Below are 21,146 nucleotides of genomic sequence, written 5' to 3' on the forward strand. Positions count from 1 at the left end.
ACCAGTAGGTCCTATGTCTAGTCTTAAGAGTGCCTTCCTCCGACATGATCGAGGTCGCGGACTAGAAGCGTGGTTGGTAGAAATGAATTCCTTTTTTTGAGAACCTTTTATTAGAGTAGGTACTATGAAGGATAAAACCTGAGATTAGGGGCTGTATTTAATGGAAAACCACGGTTGCAACTTTAATGGGCCTTTTTTTTATTGTGTGAGCTATAAATTTCAAATATAAAGCTCTAATGTCATTCAAATACCATAGATTTAAAAATACGTGATTTACAGAATCTTAATTTCAAGTTTAAAAAGGGACGTAAGTATTCATTTTTTTGGTACCTATCCATTCTAGATGGCTCGTCATATTTTTAAAGTTCAGGGGATGGTGCTGCAGTGCGGAGTCAATTCAGTTTCAATTACTCCAACAAAATTGGTGACTAATTGTCCGATTTTAATTGAAACAATTTTCAGATGTGATTAATCTGGTTATTGGATATTGATAAAGCAATGATTACGTTTAACAAGTAATTAAAATCAGTTTAATTTGATTTCAAGTATGTACCTAGCTACAAATGAGAGCATACATTTTCGTAATTCCCTTTTCAAACATACACACATCATCTCGTGAATGTATCAAATATTACATGCACTTACTCGTATTTATTTATCTAAAAACCACTTAAAACAGGCGCAACACATCAGGAACATTCGTCCTCTCCGAAAAGATAAAAACCGTTCGACTTTTAAAGACTAATGGCAGACCTAAATTTACCTAGAAACGAACAAAATTCGGTCTCGAGGCGGCGTCCCTTTGATCTTAATTTTAAAATGCGACCTTTTCGCTACCGAAAACTGACACCAATATTGATATGCACCTTAAAAGTCGATTTGTTTCTAAATTTTATGGCTCTTTCTTGAAGCTACCACCTTAATGTTTCGCCGTCCTTGCACGTCCCGGTTTTAGGGGTTGAAGAAATTTCGACGGCAACTTCCACGATCAGGTGCGGCGGGTATAATTTTATTGGGGCCGAGAAAGTAAGTAGGTAGACGTCTCGACGTTTTTATATGTCAAAAATGATCGGAAGAGTTTCGCGTCAGTCACCTCCTCTTAACGACGAGCAACGTAAGCAATTGCAGTTGGAGATTTTCATTAACGCTGTCCTATTTTGCACCACAGTTTTCGGAATACGACTAGGTAAATCCTTTTGCTATACGCGAGTCAGAGATTTATCCATCGTTTTTTTTTGCAGTGAAATGGTTTACAAACTGATCATTAAAGATAACTTTGTTACGGAGATGTGTCAGCGCCTTGGGTTTTCAACAAATTGTAATAGTTGACTAATAAATGCGCCATAATTAGTTCTGATTTCTTGGCCAACTGCAACGCCACGATTTGATAGACCAAACTGATTTCATATGAACCACCAAAGCATCCCAAACCCACAACAAAATTGGGTTCGGAGTCGGACACCATACGAATGAAGCTTTTAATTAAGGGCTGTTTGATTTAAGGCCTAACTGTTAAACTACAAGCTTCTGGATTTGAGCGTGTATAGTTTGAGTCTTGATCCAAACGTTTAGCTGGTGATACCTCAAGTTTGATCCCTAAAGTTTCACGTTAGGGACGTAGGGGCTTATTGAATAATAAAGTGTCTCCAGCTTAAAATTTGGATATATTTTATGGGGAGATCTTGGATTTTCATTTACTTAATTTAAAATTTGAAGGCTGAATATGATTGATCTTTAAAGTTTGCTCTTGGAAGTTTGAAAAATCTCCAAGATTCAAATTTGCAGCTTTGAAATTCGAATCAGTGTGGATTTTGCATTGTTAAAACCTCATTCCTTCCTCCGACACTCCATTTTCACACGTATATACATTTTATATCGGCAGTAGATATTCAGACACTCCGTTCTGCAGATATTTACACTGAAATATTTGACATCACCAGTAGATGTGTCTCGTCCAGACGTTCCAATTGCCCTTATGAGTGCAGTCTTTCGACATTTCGTTTTCGAGATAATATTTGTTTCGTCCTCCACAATCAATATGCCTCGTCCAGACGATTCATTTCACCTTTGTGAGTACTCTCCTTCAACACGCCGGCCGTTTTCGAGATTAAAAATTTTGATATCAGCAAGGGATGTATTTCCTCCCGACGCCCCAATCGCCCTTTGTGGGGTACGGGTACCCTTCTCAGACACTCCGCTCTTCAGATATGAGGATTTATAACAGATCACGATCATGGGTCGAAGAGGAGAGCTGTGGTTGGTAAAAATCAATTCCTTTCGTTGAGACCTTTCCTTAAAGTACCATGAAGGATAAAACCAATAGGTACCCCTCCCCAATCACCCGATTTTAATATGGGGTCAGAGAGGAGTGCGGTAGTTGACAGAAAACAGCTCCTTTCGTTGAGGCCTTTAACTAGAATACCATGAAAAATAAAAGCAATTTTGAACTCTGGGCCTTTTAAAAATGTATACCCTCAAAGGCCCTTGGATGTTGTTAAAATTTCTTATACGCCCAGAACAACTCTGAAAGGCTCAGCTCTTAAAAGCTCTTAAGTACAAAATATCTCAAATGTGCTTAAGAAAAAAAGTATTGATAACTAAGTTTTTAATCATAATAAGTGCAATTTTGTGTTCTTTATTTCTCAAAGGCTAGAAATAACAAATTAGACAACCTTTGATGTGTCAAAATCTCGCAAAAATGACATAAAAATTTAAAAAGATGACATTTTAAATAACAAATAAATTTATTTATGAAACTGAATAAAACCGCAAAATTAAGTATGTTAATAAGCAATTAGGTAAGATAAGACAGGAATTTCATTGGTGGTTCATTTCCACCCTTTGCAGGTCAGTCAAAGAAACTGGGTTATGTAAGGTATATAATGACTCACTTACCGTATCCCAAAGAAATGTAATCCCTTTGTGGGCATTCGTTTGTGGATGACTTAAGCACGTTCCAAGAAAACGTTAACTATGCATTTAGCTTATAATTTAGGTTTTAGGCTTCATTTCTGAACAGGTAAAGATACCCGGAACTACCGAGAAAAGAAAAATGTTGCATTGTATTTTAGAACTCTAAGACTGCATGAAAAATAAAAATTTAACAAAGGTTTATAAGTTCACCAAGAGAAATACCGTAAAATATCAATAAAAGCAGCCCTATTCTTGAAAAATGGAAAAAAATCATAGTAAAACACACAAAAACTCCAAAAATACCGTAAAAATTAGCAAAAAATTACCCATTGCTCAAAAATGGCAAAGAATGCAAAAAAATGCACCAACAAGTTGCTGTCATTTGATTCAATTTATCCTGAAACACGTTTATACAGGGTGAGTTGTTTTCATTTTAAGCATTAGGATCTCAGAAACCGTAAGACATAGAGATTCGGTTAAATGATGAAAGAATTGTCGTTTTTAAGAGCTTATTCAAGATATGCTTTTGTTTTTTGAAAAAAATTCACAGTTTACTAGATATGAGCGAAAAACAGATTTAGTGATTTTTCTTTTAAATGTTGTATTAGAAATACAAAGATATGTACCTAAAGGACAAAAATTGTTGATTTTTTTTCCGCTTAATAAGGTACATTCATTAATTTTCATTCTACTTTTATAATTTTCGAGTTATAACATTTAAATGGCAACCATAGTTGGCTGTGACATTTTTAAAAAGTGCATTTTTTTCTGTTCACTGTGATATAAGGTTCATTGTACTTACTTTGACAAATAAACATGATACACAACTGTTTGTATTATTAAGAGTAGGTATATATAAGTAGTAAAAACAGAGTTTGTCATGGGAAACATTTTTGTTCTCTTAATTACTTAGTCTATGCCTTCAAAATAAAGGTAAAATGAAGTAAAATAAAATATTATAATATTTAACTTAAAACTATAGGGCCACAAATAGAACAACAAAGAAAAGAAACACATAAGCGGCATCTTTCGGGATAAAATTTACAGCTTTCCGTATTATCCTACCATCTAAATTGCGAAAAGCATTTACCACACCATCATGTAAGTACCTAGTCTTTTGTCGCATAAGTTCGCTGATATAAACCCTTTTAGAACACCGAAAAGGAAAAATCGAAAATTGAAAGGGCTGGCGATCTTGGTGACCAAAGAGCCGACCCGATCATACCTATCCATGACTTTGGAAATAAAAATCCTTGAAAAAGTCCTATCTAACCAGATTAAAGAATACTTAACCCAGCATAATATTCTTCCAGAAATGCAATCAGGCTTTAGATCGGGATATAGTTGTGAGACGGCTTTACTTAAGGTAACCGACGATATTTTGTCAGCCGTGGACAGTCACAAATTTACAGTGTTAATATTGTTGGATTTTTCAAAGGCGTTCGATACCTTAAATCATGATTTTTTTGTTTCTATGATGTATTCCATTGGCTTCGCCGAAGATTGCATTAGACTTGTATCTAATTATTTAAATGATAGAAGTCAAGTAGTTGCAGTCGATGGGAATTGTTCAGATAAGGCATATCTGCAGTGTGGAGTACCACAAGGTTCTATTTTAGGTCCCATATTCTTTTCAATTTACACTGCAAACATCATTAAAAAGCTAAAATTTTGCAAATATCATTTGTATGCAGACGATACTAAGTTGTATTACAGTTTTGATAAATCCGATATCGCCAAGGCTAATAAAGAAATTAATGAAGATTTAAATAATTTCATTTCTTATGCAGCTCAGCATTCATTAAATATAAACTTAAGTAAATGTAAATTGATGTTATTTGGCGCTCAATATAATGTTGTTGCCCGTGAGGAAATGTGTGCGCTTTTGGATATAAAGATTGATGGAGAAAGACTGGAGTTGGTAGACGAAGCCCGAAATCTCGGTCTGACTATTGACGTTAAATTTAATTACAACACACATATTAAAAAATGTACTCAACGAGATTTTGCTAGTCTTCGGTACATATATGGAATTAGATTATCAATTTCATCAAAAATTTTGCTCTGTAGGTCACTTGTATTATCTCACTTTACGTATTGCAGTGCTGTATATATGGTCCTCGACTCTCGTACTCGCATAAGAGAAGGTTGCAGGTAATTCAGAATTCTTGCTTAAGATTGATTTATGGCAAACGTAAATTTCAAAGCGTTTCGCATAAATTAAAATCAATATCCTGGCTTGATATGGAAAAAAGTCGACTCCTTCACGCGGCGATTTTGTATCACAAAATAATATTTTTTAAAACACCACCGTATCTTTATAATAAAATCACCTTTCGAACTGACGTTCATAATGTAAATATCAGACGAAAGGATCTCATTACTATATATCCCTGCTCTTAGTTCAGAGATATTCAAAAAATCTTTTTCATATAGCATTACCACTGTCTACAATGCCATTCCATCGAATATTAAAAAGGTTACAGTGTCCAGGTTTAAATCAGCACTACGTCACATTCTTTTGAACGAGTAAAGTGTCCCATTCTCAAGTTACTTATTAATTAACTTTTTTTTTTCACAGTATTGTCTTTTTGTGTGTGTGTGTGTGCTCTCTCTTTGTCACCCGTCCATCGAAATTGTAAACATTTAAACTGAAGTTATGTTATGGGTTAAGTGGAAGAACACCTGGTGGCGATGTTGCCCCTAGGTGAACTTCCCCCTTTAGATCGTCATCTAATAAAGACCTTATTATTATTATTATTAAGTTAAGTTTCCGAAACGTCGAGCAACTAAAAATAGTAACTTTACACGAGAGTAAACTCGAAAATGGATTTTATTAATAAAAATAGTAGCGCTCGTTGAAAACAATAACATAATCTTATCGTACCAATAGTTATCGACACATCGATATATCAATAGTAATCGGCATATCGTTATATAAATAGTTATCGATATAACGATAGGTATCAATAGTTATCGACATATCGATAGGTATCGATATATCGATAGTTATCGATCTATCGATATATCGATTTTTTTAGCTCTGCCTATTGTTATTCGATATATCGATAACTATCGATACCTATCGATATATAAAAAACAAGTTGTAAATCAGCATATGCATGATTAAAGCGCATTTTTGGTAATGCAGGTCAGTATTTTATTAGCGAAGTTTAAAATTATCGATCTCACGAGTAATTTTGGCTGCGTTAAATAATTAATTTTATTTAATTTCAATTGACGGTACGTCTTCATTTTGTAAAACAAATCACAAAGTAAATAATAAGTTTTTATACTGGTAGCGCTATCTAACGGTAAAATTATAGCACCTCCGAAACCCATATCGAAATTATTTTCTTCAATTATCGATCTCACAAGTAATCTAACTCAAAATAGACTAGTGCCTGCACATCTACACTATAGCAGAAAGCTTTTAGTGAAAATTTGAAGTCTCTAGCTATTGTAGTTGTGGAGATCAAACGCGGACAGCCGGCCTGCCAGCAATGACGAATATAATAGCGTATTTTTTTCAAAAATGCGCTAAAAATTCCCATGCGTACCTGTGACAACTAGCCCCGGTCTCCCCTACATTATCATAGATAGGTACCTATACCTAATGCATTAATCTTTATTACGAAGACAACGACGTACGGCATATATAGGTAGGTACTTACCTATAAAAAATACAAAAGTTGGAAACATATTATTTTCAACAGGATTGTGTACCTACGCGCTACGCACAACGCGCTAACCGTGCGAGAGTAGGTATGTACCTCTGTATGTAGTACTTACCTATCGGACAAAGTTTCTGGAAAATGAAAAATTTGTAAGGAAACATGTTTCAAGTGCACAGCTACCTATAACCTTCAAAAACAGTAGGTACCTAGGTAGGTACATATATTTACTTCCTATAGGTATGTAGGTACCTGCCTAGGTAAGTATAGGTAGGTACCTACCTATAATACCTAGCAATAAATTACCTATAACTCTTTTATCGAATTATATACCTAGTACCTACTTACCCTTTAATCCAACAAATAAGTTTATGATTTAAATTTTTTTGAGTGATTTTATCAAATAAATTTTTTAAGTCTTAGTAGATATAGGTACGTACCTATAGGTACCTATAAGTGCCTATCTAACACTAAAAAAGTCACAGATACCCACCTAAATTTAAATGGATCCATCAAAATTTGCAATTACTTACCTATTAGGTAAGCCACGATTAAGTATACCTACCTACTATACCTATATAACTATATGCCTTTTTAAAAGTAGGTGCCATTGTACAACACCATATACCTAGCTATTCTATTAGGTCCCACAAGCCAGCAGAGCCATTTTAGAAAAATGAAGGACGAAATACATCAGAATTATAGGCTGATTATAGGCCCTTTTTCGACACTTGAACAAATTTTCAGGCGGCATCCTTTAAAGAAAAAAACTATGGCTCTGCTGGCTAAAGACGAAGCTAGCTGACCATTTGTGAGATTTACTTCGAAGACGAAAAATTCAGATCACAAAATTATAGGCTATTTATATAGGCTTTTTTTAGACACTACAACAAATTTTCAGGCGGCATCCTTTAAACAAGAAAAACTATCATCCAGATCAGTTTGATTTTGCCCCTCTCGGAGATGTAGTGGATAAATAAAAATTATTTATTTATTGTCTATTTATTGTCCTTCTCTTGTTCTGGGCCCTCAACGGGCTTTCGCCCAATTAATATATTTATTTAAACTTATATTTCAAAAATCCGATACAACTGAATACCAAACGATCCTCGAGATCTTCACACATACATCATTTTTACAATACACCCTAAGGGGTTGATTCTGTCCCACCTGACCAGCATAGCTTGTAACACAAATTGTTTGAAATGACATTAGTTTCACTTTTATTCGAGGCGCCTAGATACAGAATTTCATTTAACTATATTAACAAATAAAAAATTAGGATTGCGCAAATACAAAAGTGGTTATGCGCATGGGCAGTATTTGTTTGCATCTGCATAGTTGCCTGAAGTTTAAGGAATATTTACTAACACAGAAAACCGGACATTCATATGTTCTTTGTAACAAGAGTTAGAAACCCTATTTGGAGGTTTGCGCAGTTTTTGGTCTGTAACTTTTTGACCCGTTGGTCTACGTAGCCGAAAAACAATTGCGAACTTTGTTATATCCTGAAGAACATGTGTATATCAATTTTTAAAGCGATCGGACGTTTCTACACACTGACAGACAGACAGACGCACAGACAGGCAGCAATACAAAATTATAAACGATCTCGAGGTTCGTTAATAATATAATGAGACGAATAATTTTAATTTTTTTTGTACTTCTTTCCAATTCAGGAATATCGTTTCAACTTTTCTTCTCCTATAATATAAGAGAAGCTACATAGACAACTAAGACACTTTTAAAATCTGAAACAAAACAACTTGCTATATATTTGATTTATTAGTAAAAGAAAATTCAAATTTCAAATACCTACTTGACAGATGTGTCCAAACAGGTGGAACAATCCCTAACATTAAAGTTACTAGAATCTGGTATCTTCCTCAATTTTTGGGCAAAAAACATGCGTTCTCTCTCTAACTCACGGGCCCAATGGATTGCGGTACTTGCTATATTTAGTGACTTATAATGGATCTACAGTGACTGTATACCTACTGTATAGAGGCAGTTTGGTCATACTTTGGTGTTGTTTTTTTATTGGTAGGTTGGATATCCGCCATATTTTAACCAAATAAATCGGGTTGGCGGAAATTAACTTGGAATCCAAGGTGATCAAGTTACAAACAGTTGTGGCAATAATATTGTAACCATAGAAAAGTGCCAAAATCTACCAATTCAATTAAACCGATCAGCTCAATGAAGAATATGGGAAAACATTGCGGATATAGAGCATATGATCACACTGTCTTTATACAGTCACTGTTAATGGATCGATATTAATTACAAGGCAAAAATTTTGCGCATGCGCATAGCGTATCGCACATGTGATCAGCTAGCTTCTTCTTTAGCCAGCAAAATCATAGTTTTTAGCATTGCAAATGCATATGTTTTGTACCTATGGGTATGAAATGAATTTACCAGGTTTGCCGAGCAGAAAAAAAGACAGTGGTGTCGCGTCTAGTGTTGATTGTACCGTACTCGATTGCAATCGGTAAGATTCAGGAAAAGTCGCGGATACTGTCGATACGGTACTTATACTTAACAGTGCGCAGGGGTTTTTTAATTCGAATTTAAAATTTTCGCACATCTCCCGTGATTGTACTTACGCCGCTTATTATTCAGAAAGTCTACGTTTGCGACACGAGCGAGCTTGTGAGCGAGTGGTGCAAGATTATTCCGTGTGAAGGGTTATTTATGACTTTATAGGTTATACGATTATCATTTCCAATGTATCCGATGGTTGCAAGGATTGCGAAATCTGTGAATTTTTTGTTTAAAGGATACCGCCTGAAAATTTGTTGTAGTGTCTAAAAAAAGCCTATAAATAGCCTATAATTTTGTAATCTGAATTTTTCGTCTTCGAAGCAAATCTCACAAGTGGTCTGCTAGCTTCGTCTTTAGCCAGCAGAGCCATAGTTTTTTTCTTTAAAGGATGCCGCCTGAAAATTTGTTCAAGTGTCCAAAAAGGGCCTATAATCAGCCTATAATTCTGATGTATTTCGTCCTTCATTTTTCTAAAATGGCTCTGCTGGCTTGTGCATGGGACCTTATTCTATTAGGTATATCATGGGTATAGAAATATACCTATGCAATGTATTTATAGGTAGATATATTAAAAATTGAAAACGGAAAATACCAATAGGTAGGTAATTAGAATTATGTCAGACACTATAATAAGTATAGGTACAACGTCGTACTTTTCAGCTTAATTATTTATATGGTTAATCATTGCAAAAAATACAAGAGAGTGTCCTATACCTATAATAAAATAGATTCTAATCTTATATAATTCAATTCCAAATAATTTATCTCTGAAATAAAACTAATTTAATGTTGCCTATTCGGGTTTTATCTCGCACAGAAAATGTGAAGAACAAGAATACTATCATTACTGCCGATTGGAAATAAAAGCCGTAATCTGCATTTTCGAAAATGTGCAGCTGCGATAACAAGGTTTGATAAAACGGCACGCGCGCGAGGCTTATCATTTCACCCAAGAAGTAAACGCGTGTTCGTATTCGAAAATGTTTATTAAAATAAAGTCAGTGTTTTGTGTTGACAGGTGTTATGGCAATTAATGAATTATTCAAAACGGGCGCGCAAGCTGCACCGATTTTTCGAGTAGGACTCATAATTTATCTTTGACTACCTACTTGAAACAATACGAATTGTCCACAATTTTTGACGAGGGTTAAATGCAGCTGGCCCGCCTACGGCCTTTTTTCCGAAATTATGCAAATCTCGCGTTTGTTGATGTTATTGTGAAAACCACCCAGATTTTTAAGCGCAAAGAGGACGGTAGCTTTAATGAGGTAGGATCCTGAAGGATATAGTGACGAGGGCGCACGCGTTCCGGTCTCCAATCGTGTATAGTCCTGTAATGGTAAAGGCGTGCTTTCCTGCTACTTTATGATATTATCTTCCCTACTCCTTGCTGTAAACGGCTTGGTAGTGGTAGCGTTGTTACCACCACATTCGATTTCTCAGTCGATACCCAAAGGTTACACGGTGTAGTTATTCAGTGAGTGTTTAAAATGTCTGCTGCAAGTGACTACATTAATTCAGATGCGATAGTTAAAGGTCATCAAGGTAAGTGCTGATTACTTTGCATTGTATCGCCTTATAGTAACGCGCTACGATTTACTTTAGGATATCCACCACCTCCTTATCAGGAAATTAAAATCGAGGCCACGCATACGTCCCCGCTTTTAACGCCGCCGCACACGCCGACGTACTCGACGTCGCCTCCTCCACGTTACCCTTGCGAGCCTTGGTTTCAAGAGCCACAGAGATACCAATACCAAAGTCAACCACCACCCGTGCCGTATCCGTCCTATAATGCCGTTTTGGTGAATCAATGGTTGCGAAACGCCGCACTTTACCACGCGAGAAGTCAAGTGGATCTCCGCGCACCGGGCAGAGCCCCAATGCCTATGAAGATGGGCCCTGGATCGTCACGTCCCAAAAAGCAATTCATTTGCAAGTTTTGCAATCGACAATTCACAAAGAGTTACAACTTACTTATTCACGAACGGACCCACACCGACGAGCGCCCGTACTCTTGCGACATCTGCGGAAAGGCCTTCAGGAGGCAAGACCACCTAAGAGACCACAGGTAAGACTCAAAAACTTAGTGTATAGTAAGTTGCTATACAATCTCGTTTCGTTTAGGTACATCCACAGCAAGGAAAAGCCGTTCAAGTGCGGAGAATGCGGAAAGGGTTTCTGTCAAAGTCGCACGCTGGCAGTTCACAAGATCCTCCACCTGGAGGAATCGCCTCACAAGTGTCCCGTCTGCAACCGCTCGTTCAACCAACGCTCAAACCTCAAAACCCACCTTCTGACGCACACAGAGAGACCGTTGGAATGCTCGATGTGTTCACAATTTTTCACTTCGTACGCCGAACTGAGGGCGCACGAAATCCAACACTCCACCACCAGTAATCCATCAGTCGACACAAACTCATGCCTCGACCTGAGCACCAAGCGATACTCCTCAGTACAGCGATTACCAAACACCACCGACAAGGACGGCAGCACGCGAAAACCCCTCGGTTTCAGCATCGAAGACATCATGAAGCGATAGTTTGCCTCGCACATATCTGCAGCCACTGTTAGAATTTATATTTCTGTTAACCAAAGATTCCAGTAGATCAGATTACCTCAGTTAAAGACTGAATCTCAATTGCGTTACCATTTTCGATCTCCTCTATTTAATTTTTTTTTTTGTAAATATGTACAAACACAATGTAATTAAGTTGTTTTTTTTATAATTGTAGGATTAAAGTTTTATTTTACGAGCGCGTTTTCTCTTCCGACAACTACCGCCACCAGCGGCCTTAGGCTGAAAGATAAAAAGAAAACTGCATTTTCAAGGGCGCGCACACGTTTAAAACCGCAAGGTTAAACATTAATCCACCTGTCGGTAGGTCAATAATTCATTAAAAAAAGCGCTATAAATAATCGTGGAAAGGCAGAAGCTGTCAATCATTATATAGGTAGAAACCTCAAACTACCACCTTATTACATTTAATTTCGCTTATTACCCCGCGTGATTTACCCGAGCGTATCTATACCTACAGGTATATCAAGAGTATAAGAAAAAGAATCCATCAATCTATTTGACAGCTGAAAATCGCGTGCGTTATTTTCGTTTAAATTGCATTTAATTGTTTAATCGACCTATTGTTAAAATGTTTTCGTCTAATTGTGCGAGCGGCGAGAGCAATTATTTTCTATGGGGATGCGCGCTTGATTTGTGCCTGTCAATTGTGATAGATAGAAAATGCTCAAATTTGTGGGTAATTCTAGAAATTGGCCCGAACTGTTTTTGTTTCAAAAGTATTTGCCCCGATGTATAATTATAGAGATGAAAACGAGAATGGTATATAGGTACATTATAAGGGTTTTTGATTAAAGTAGAGGATTTGATAATTGATGTGGCTAATTGCAAAATTTCTTCCAAGAAAGAAGCTGTGGTGCTTCGGTCAGTATAATCGATGATCGATTCATATTGCACGCAGCATGCAGTAGATGCATTGGGGGATTCTTCATAAACAAGGCCAAAGTAGGTTAAACCTAAAAGTCCAAAGTGTCTTGAGGAAGATGTTAAGAAGATATTTATACTTACATTCACTTAGCTACCCTAGAGATTGTTCCTATCGCGAATACCTACTATAGACTTACCTAATTAAGTAGGTAGGTACCTAAGTATAGCCGATAGGTACCTACCTACCTAATCTGAAATCTAGAATAAGAATTTTAATTTGGTTTTCATGTGTGTAGAAAATCCAAAGCCTTGAAGATATTTTTCTAATTATGAATTTTCTTAATTGTCGAATTAAGAGTCTGAAATCAGTGCTATATTTATTTAGAAGCAGATTTAGGGATTTACGTGTATTGTTTTTCCCTATGTCTACTTTTAAATGACAAAATCGTTTCTGGAGGGCGCCTAATTTTATGCATCCAAAGTAGCTTCTTAAAACAAATAGATATCTGGCTGTCAATTTGAATATTGTTTGAACATATACCTACTTCACAGAAAATAAATCTCCTTATACTGTTATGTGCACTAAACTAAGTGACGAATACAACGATTTACGGCAAAATATGATTCTCTATTATGTCATTTACTAACAGGAACCATCAATAAATTATTTTGATATTTTGTCAACGCCTACTACACCAAAATGTTAAAAATTGTTTATTATTTACGTCAGAAAAAAGGCTTGTTAGTAAATTTTTCACATTTTATTTTGGTCTAGCAGGCGTTGACAAAATGTCAGAATAATACATTGATGATTCCCTTACAAATGACGTAGGTACCTCTACCTAATAAAGAATTACCTATATTGTGCCATACGTCATTGTATCCGTAGTAAAAAATGTTACTCAATATAGCATGTAGGTACTAGTGATTCGCACAAGAAGCAAGAATGGAATACTGATCTGTCACTCAAAAATGCTCTGAAGTCCCTTCGATCTCACACGAGGGATTTGATCATTTTTTCGAATGTTTTCCGAACTGATCGAAAGGTCCGAATTTTTAAATGAATTTTTTTAAATTGTTGAATTAAAAGTCTGAAATCATACCTATAGGTGTAGTGATGCTATTCATTTAGAAGTAGACTGACGTGTATTGTTTGTCTACTTTTAAATGACAAAATCTCTTCTGAAAGGCGCCTAATTTTATGCATCCAAAGTAACTTCTTAAAACAAATAAAGATCTGGTTGTCATATTAATCAATTTGAATATTGTTTGAACATACTTCACAGAAAATAAATCTCTTACGCTCCTTATATTGTTACGTGGACTACACTAAATGACAATATCAACTTTTTTTTTCAGAGTGAATACATCGCACACGAACGAAAATAAAAATACGGAATCCAAAGCAATAATATTCCAATTAATTAATATCAAGGCCAGATCTTTATTTGTTTTAAGAAGTTATTTTGGTTGCATATAAATAGGCGCCTTTCAGAAGATATTTTGTCATTTAAAAGTAGACATAGAGTAAAACAATAGGTATACGTAAATCCCTATGTTTACTTCTTAATAAATAGCACTGTATATAGGTACTTCGATATTGATGCTATAAACCCGGTTTGAACTTTGAATTATAAACTTTGATTCTGGAATTGCACAAGTCTTAATTTGTAGATTCTGCAGGGAAATTTGAATCAGTTAGTAAAATTAGTTTAGAATAGTAAGTCTGAATCTTGACGTTTACATCTTAAAAATGGAAGTAGGTATCTGTTATAGTTAGGTAGCGTTGACTATTACACAGACTGATTCAAATTCGAGGGCCACCATGGGGATCTTGGGAACTATAAGAGATACGTTAAGTTTGTCAAAGTTGCGTATTTTGATACTTAACAAAATGCAGTTTTTAAACTGAAAAATTCCGACTACTTTCGGAAATATCCGGAAAAAAAACGAAATTTTGCAAAATCGTTTTTATTTTTTACTGAAGTTATTTCAAATGATATTTGGAAATAAATGACACATTATTATGGTCTTTTTTCCCTCTACAAGGTACCACTTTTAAATTTTAAGTTTGACGTTTCATCTCCGGTCAACCATCATCAACTTTGTTTTTTCTTGTGGAAGTAATTTTTACTTTCTGTGTCATTCGATAGCGCATTTTTTTCTGATTTCAAAAATGTAAACATCACTAAATAGCGCTATTAATTCGTAAAAATGTAAGAAACTACGTATACGTAGATACAATATCCAAGACAATGTTTTCTAGGCTCTTAACAATATTAAAAAAATTGTCATGTTTACATTTTTGAAATCAGAAAAAAATTCTCTATCAAATGACACAAAAAGTAAAAATTATTTTCATAAAAAAAACAAAGTTGATGATGCTTAATCGGAGACGAAACGGGCGTCCTGACCAAAACAAAATTTGAAAACATGAAAGCACCCTTTGAGATGTTCAGATACTTAGGGGAAGATGAAGCAAAATCAGAAACTTGAGAAATGCTCGAGGGAAACCTCAATGAAACTTGATCTTGAAGAGAACATAAGAAGAAATTGGAGACCACATAGGAAATCCTTAGACTAAGGAAACTAAATGTAATTTACGAACCTGCAAATTTAACCTGAGGAAAAAATAAGGAGCAAGCTCAGAAGCAGCGTATATGCTTAGAACAACTTGGGATAGGTTAGCAAGTTTGAATTACTTGATGAAAACTGGAAGAAATTGAAAAGCGTGCCTCCCCCCCCCCCCCCCCCCCCCCAGTATGGGGTAATCGGAAACTATAAGAGATATACACACTCGGCTAAATTTAAAAAAAGGATGCGTAGTTTAGGACATAGACGCTTTGAAAATCTGGACATTCCGATCAGTTCCGAAGGCATTCGAAAAACCTATCAAAGCCCTCGTGTGAGATCGAAGGGACTTAAGTGAATTTTTAAGTGGCAGTTCAGTATTCCATTGCAACTCCCGTTCACCCGCAATTCGCGTTTTGACTCCACCGTCAAGCACATTCCCTTAGTCGGTACCCTCTTTCGACGGCCCGTTCACCCGCAATTCGGGTTTGAAGTTTACACTACAGCATCAGTAAGATCTTATCGGGGACAACCACATTCCCTTTATTAGTACACGTCTCCGACGTCTCGTTCACCCCCAACCCGAAAAAGAAATAAAATTCCGTCATGCAGGAGTTTACAAGATTTTCCCGACGACACCAATTTGAAATCAATCGGGCCAAAACTGTAGAAGAAGATAAGGAAAAACTGAAAAATCAACACGTTAGTATAACACGCTCGGGGATGGCGCTCTGATGTCGACGACCCCACATCATTTAGCTCCGTCTCTAAAGTGTTCAATTACAATGCTCCGGTATGTACATGTACACCTACTCCTCGTCTTTCTACAAGCCAGCAGCGGCCCAAAATGAGATTAAAAGCTACCTTTTTACAAATAAATTTGCCAAAAGCACTGTTTGAATACACTTCCTCATATGAAAAATTTACAAACGATTTTTCTGAATTAAATAATAAATAATTTTTAACATTTTGGTGTAGTAGGCGTTAACGAAATGTCAAAATAATTGATTGATGGTTCATGTTAGTAAATGACATAACAAAGAATCATATTGTGCCGTATAACCGAAAAAACCGAAAAAATCGAATATGGTTATTTTCGGTTTCTTTTCGAATATTTTCAGAAGTGATTGGAACTTCTAAATTTTTAAAGCCCGTTTTACATGGTCAAAGTACGATTTGAGGAAATTTTTGAAGTGAAGTCAAATGAAATACGAACCAAAAAAATATAGGTTAGATCGACGCCTTTCATAACTTTTTTCTCTTTTATTTCTGTGCAGTTGTAATTTTCGCCTTTACGCCCGTCGACACACATGACACAATTTATTTATTTATTTATGTATTTCCCGATTCCCCATGCTGTTTGTTCTTATCTTGGACACACTGTATACATAACAATATATTTTACACTAATTATATAGTCAAAAAAATGATGAGGGTAATCTTTTTCTGTTAAGGAATTGTACTACGATGGCAAGGGGGGGAGGGGGCAAATTATCAGAGCCTAGGGTTCATTAGTCATTATCCGGCTAGTCCACCTCTGAGTGGATGTTATATTAAACAGGGGCCCGTAGACGGTTTACAAATGTAGATAATGTCAACAAATGTTCACCTACCATTATCTACCTATACAGTATACAGCGTTGAAATTTTGTCTGGAACGCTGTATATCTTCAAAACGATTTTTTTAAAGAAATTTTTGCTATCAATCTACGTACTTTAAAACTGTGGTCAGTGGCGTACGTCTGCAGAGTCAAAGGGGGCATACATATTTTTTGATACAGAAACCACTATTCTTCATTACACATTCTTAAAGTGCACGCACACCTTTTTACATATAAAAATGTAACAAATTTATTATATTACATACCAAAATTTAATAGAAAAATTAAGGAAAATAGTCGTTTTATGATTAATTTTAAAATTTCATTAGATTGCGTGATATTATTGTAATAATATCATATAGTTTGTTCTTCTTTAGCGGCCGAATTAACTACAGACGCACGCCACTGTTTTTAAGTCTGTAGATTTTTTGCAAATTTTTAATAATTCTTGATATAATAAATCGCTTTGAACCCAAACTAGTAAAATTATACCTAAAATTAATTAGCATACATAACTATTTTCCTTAATTTGATTATGTAATATAAGTTTTGTATGCTGCTATATCCAGAAAACTGTAGGTGCTCTATAATAATAGGTAATGAAGGCTAGTTGTTGCCGTTACAAAAATATGCCCCCCTTGAAAGTGCAGAAGTACGACACTGAGTACAAATTTAAAGTACCTACATCTACATAGTTAGCGAGGTAGCAAACTTTTTGTAATTGTGGATACCTTAAAAATAGTTGGAAAAATTGTTGTATGTATACTCAATGTTCCAGACAAAATTTGCACCTTATATTAAAATACGTATAACCAAGTGGATACAGATTTTAGTATTTGACTACCAAAAACAAAATATACCAAAATCAACAAGAATAGTATACTAAGATCAGGGCTTCAGTCGAGGGTACACGGCGGTATACGGCCTTCTTAGAATAACAAAGTCCAAAAAAATCTCATTTTTGTGGCACCCCAAAATGCAATTGCAGCACATACCGCACGATAAATTATACAGCCGTTTTTATACAGTAAACCTCATCATATTTCGATGCGTGCACAGTATACCCTCTGCTAATTTTACGACTGCAGCCCTGACTAAGATACAAGTGTATAATCAAGTCTTTAAAGCACGCGCAACGAGTTTAATGGGACGACGCGAAGCGGAGTGCCTTTAACGTCGCAAGTGCTTTAAAGATCAATTGTACACGTGTATCTTATAGTATTTTCTATTATACCTGCAGTGTAATTTAAAAATAGGAAATACAATGAAATCATATTGACGTTATACTCGAATACATGTCTAATGAAGTCACCCAGCCCACTTAATTAGACATGTATTCGAGTATAACGTCAATATGATTTCATTGTATTTCCTATTTTTCGTAATTTCACGATTGCCATGGAAATGTCACTTGACGTTTGCTTATAAAAATCATCGTCTTTGTGAATAAAACGATTTCCGTTGAAAACGATAATACACCGTCCATTAAATCGCTTGTTGTAAAATCTAAACAAACGTTGGTAGGTGTAAAATCCAAATCCAGTGAAGCCTATTATAAAGAATATGAAAGGTTGTTTCCATGGATGAATAGGAAGTTACTTACGAATGCATCGATAATGCTGGCATATTTATCTGAAGGAAATGTCAAAGGTATTTAGATCTTCTATCTTTTGGCGCATTCATTCAAAACTTCAAACAATGCTGCGATTAAAAAGTGGAACAGATTTGGAAGAATATCCTATATTACGCGCGTTTGTGAAAGCTTCAACCAAAGGGTATAGGTACAAAACCTCGGTACAAGCCAAAGAAATGTTCTGCATTTACAGAAAGCGACCTAAGAGGATTTTTTATTTCACCCAGATGACAGTTTCAAAAGTCATACTTGAAGCATCATTACCTAGCAACTTTAAACCACGTGTGTTTTAAAGGCCTTTTTTCGCACGCATTTAAGTGTTTAAAACCGAGATTGTGATTCAGGTATAATAAAATAAGATTTTCGCACTGAGGCGAGTATCGCATTTCCCATGACCAAGGGACTTTCCGAATGGACACAAGCAGGGCACAAAGGATATCTTTATAAATATGAAAGTTGACTCTGTACATTTGCGTATTTGAGGTTCAACAGGGACGCTACAGTGCAGGAATGGTGCCTCACTTGGGGGGCTTACAGTGCACCCAGACAACATACAAACAGAGAAAAAGGCTTAGTCTTTGGGAGCTACGATTGCCCATGCAGGAGATGGAGTATAGGTGCACTCCAGAATGCAAATACTTAGGAGTCATGCTGGACTCTAAGAGCCTCACATCACGATGGCGATCAATAAAGTCATCACGGCCTAAAGGAGCTGCCGAAGCCCTTCGGAGAGAAAATGGGTACTAAATTCCCGCCGCTCCTTCTGGCTATACACCACTGTAATTAGGCCTATCTTGATCTACCGTGCGGTGGTATGGTGATCCAAACCAAGGGTAACCCTGACTCAACAAACTAAAAAACCCAAAGCTTATAGCTGCCATGGAGGTTATGTTGAGTCTCCTCCCTCCCTCACTTAGTGTGGAAGAAGGAAGCAGCGAGGAAAGGGATCAGATTGCTCTGGAATATACAAAGCTGCAAAATACTGAATTGTACAACAATTAAACATTCCTGAGTACATATACAGGATTTCAGCCTGTGTGGCCCCCAAATACCGCCACGACAAGCCCTCTGGGACAAGGAAGTCTGTAAGCACAGTCCAGAATTTGAGAAAGCAGCTTTATGGTGGTACACAGATGGTTCCAAGTAGAAGGATAGGGTGGAAATAAAAATAAGAGGGCCTAGTTATACTCTCTCAATGGGCTTAGCAACCACTCCTAATAGCTATAATCAGGTGTGCAGAGGTCATTGTGGCCAAAGGGCTGCTGGATGCGCGCATTTACATCTACTCGGACATTTAGGCAGTTCTCAAGGCTGTAGCAGCCCTCTTCCTGACTTCCAAGCTGCTCATCGAATGCTACACAAAATTGAAAAAAGTAGCCAGACATAATCCTGTTACGTTAGTGTAGGTACCACTACCAAGACATGGGGGATAGCCGGCTGGCACCAAACATCACGAAATTGGAGTACCAGCAAGTCTAGCTGAAGGGGTGATAAAAAGTCAGCTCATAAAATGTGGAAACGTCTATGGTAATCTGCCCCTGGACTAAGACAATCCAAGAAACTGATCAGCTTCCAGGCTCGTTGCTAGCGCTCGGCGCAGAAGTGATGTAAGGTCTGGTCACTGCCGCTTGAGATATCAACGCAACAAAATCGGAGTAGCTGCTGCTTCGAGGAGAAATCTGCTGGTGTGAGGCTCCGAATAGAGATTACAAGATCTGGACGAAGCTGTAATAGCACCTCAGTAAATCAGGGAGTTGCAGCCCAGATGATCCTAAGATTTTTCAGAGTGTGTCTCTCGGAGTAAGACATTGGGGCACGCACAATAGATCCAAGGGTCAAACTGCGTAAGCATGATATAGCTCAACCCAAGGAGGGAAAAAAGGTCTAGGTAGGCTGAAGTGCTTGGTACACCTTTTGTGCTTAGTCTTTCTTCTGAAACAGCTTGAACTGTTTTCTTACTCTACTGTGGGTATACTGAAGAGTGACTTTTTTCGTACACTTTTTTCGTAAGTGGTACAGAGGAAATTCCTTTCTTGATGCAAGCCTTGACACCATATATATCAACCAAACAGCGAAAAAAGTAAATTGCTCGTAAAATAAAGATTGGGTAGTGTCACAGTCGTAGGGGCAAAATGACCACAATAGAGTTTTCTTTTTATTTTTGTGGAAATGCACTAAAAGGGTATAATTACGTGTGCACAATTTTAGTAGTCGATTAAGACCCTCGTCTCTTCTAAGTAAATGGTAGGTATCGTATAAGTAAGAAGGAGCCGGATGTTGCGGTCCCACGGCTTTTTAAATAAATTAATTTGCGAAATGGGGCGATTAGCAATCATATTGCCATAAAAAACCAACAAAAAAGCGCCTCTTTGTTACCAACCAAGACCTCGCCACCTGTTTCTTCTACAGCTTCGGGATATTGTCTCTCAAGGTCTCTCATCTGCATGGGTAAGCATTTCCTGAAATCGCCTCCCTTATTAATCGATCATCCTACACCTGGACTGGTTTTTACTTATAATACACGTATCAATTCTTTCGAGCATTATACCTACTGCTAATAATATCATGAGTATTATACTTTAATAATAAAAAAAATAAAACTGCGCATTTCGGCGTAACAGAAAGTCGTGTTAGAAATTCCGTCGGCTCTGGTACTCTATACTTATGTATGTCTCCAGAGGCGTTCCTTATAGGGGTTCGAGAAGGCAAACCTTGCGGCGCCCTCGCACGTACCCGATAATTTAACTGTTTATGTGGGTGGG

General features: G+C 36.6%; 1 protein-coding gene and 1 long non-coding RNA gene across 2 annotated transcripts; both read left to right on the plus strand.

Annotated features, from left to right (window-relative positions):
• Positions 1-1,043: 1,043 nt before the first annotated feature.
• On the plus strand, positions 1,044-1,354 carry LOC116177899. Its single transcript, XR_004146778.1, has 2 exons — positions 1,044-1,186; positions 1,242-1,354. It is a non-coding gene; the product is annotated as an uncharacterized LOC116177899 (long non-coding RNA).
• Positions 1,355-10,141: 8,787 nt separating this feature from the next.
• Positions 10,142-11,854, plus strand: LOC116177897 (protein bowel-like). Its single transcript, XM_031497063.1, has 3 exons — positions 10,142-10,679; positions 10,740-11,205; positions 11,262-11,854. Exons 1-3 carry the CDS (start codon positions 10,625-10,627, stop codon positions 11,674-11,676), a joined length of 936 nt encoding a protein of 311 aa, XP_031352923.1. The 5' UTR covers positions 10,142-10,624; the 3' UTR covers positions 11,677-11,854.
• Positions 11,855-21,146: the final 9,292 nt, after the last annotated feature.

This window comes from Photinus pyralis, unplaced genomic scaffold (assembly GCF_008802855.1).
Source record: "Photinus pyralis isolate 1611_PpyrPB1 unplaced genomic scaffold, Ppyr1.3 Ppyr1.4_LG8, whole genome shotgun sequence".
NCBI lineage: Eukaryota > Metazoa > Arthropoda > Insecta > Coleoptera > Lampyridae > Photinus > Photinus pyralis.